Source organism: Manacus vitellinus, unplaced genomic scaffold (assembly GCF_001715985.3).
Source record: "Manacus vitellinus isolate BGI_N305 unplaced genomic scaffold, ASM171598v3 scaffold_74_pilon, whole genome shotgun sequence".
Classification (NCBI taxonomy): domain Eukaryota; kingdom Metazoa; phylum Chordata; class Aves; order Passeriformes; family Pipridae; genus Manacus; species Manacus vitellinus.
The window spans coordinates 481992-482590 of NW_021940780.1; the positions used below are offsets into that span (position 1 = coordinate 481992).

The 599-nt window shown below is 55.1% G+C and overlaps 1 protein-coding gene across 1 annotated transcript in view; it reads left to right on the forward strand.

Annotated features, from left to right (window-relative positions):
• Positions 1-599, forward strand: part of TACR1 (tachykinin receptor 1) — a 20721-nt gene that overhangs the window by 11931 nt on the left and 8191 nt on the right. Inside the window, exon 2 of the mRNA XM_018084704.2 lies at positions 342-536. Coding sequence (XP_017940193.1) covers positions 342-536 — 195 coding nt within the window. The remainder of the gene's footprint in view (positions 1-341; positions 537-599) is intronic.

Here is a 599-nt window from a genome sequence, read left to right on the forward strand (position 1 = left end):
CACAGAGCCAGGATTTTGTGTTGGGGGAGAACGACCAAAGCTGTCGCTGCCAGACGGTGGGTTCTGGATAAATTGGCCTTTATTGTGTCAGTGAAGCTGTTCCTCAGGTAAAAGTCAACTGTTGCCTCAGTCAGGAATTAAATCTCCAGGGTAAAACCGGGAATCCTCCACAATGGGATTATTGTGTTGTGTGAGGGGCTTCCAGGGTGTATTTAGGGGCTGTCAAAGTACAACCCCCACACAAGAACGGCCCAAAGCAGCCCCAAAATCTGCGATATTGGGTTTTTCCAGCCTTGATTTGCCCGTTTCCAGCCCTGACTGCCCCTTTTCCCCCCGTGCAGGTACATGGCCATCATCCACCCTCTGCGCCCTCGGCTCTCAGCCTCGGCCACCAAGGTGGTCATCGGGGTCATCTGGCTCCTGGCATTCCTGCTGGCCTTCCCACAGGGATATTATTCCATGATGGCAGAGCTCCCAGGACGACTGGTGTGTCTGGTGGAGTGGCCTGAGCCCGGGACACACGTGTACGGAAAAACGTGAGTGGGGCTGGGCCTGAGGGGGGGAAATAAGGGAGGAAAAAAGGAGGGAAGGGAGGGAAG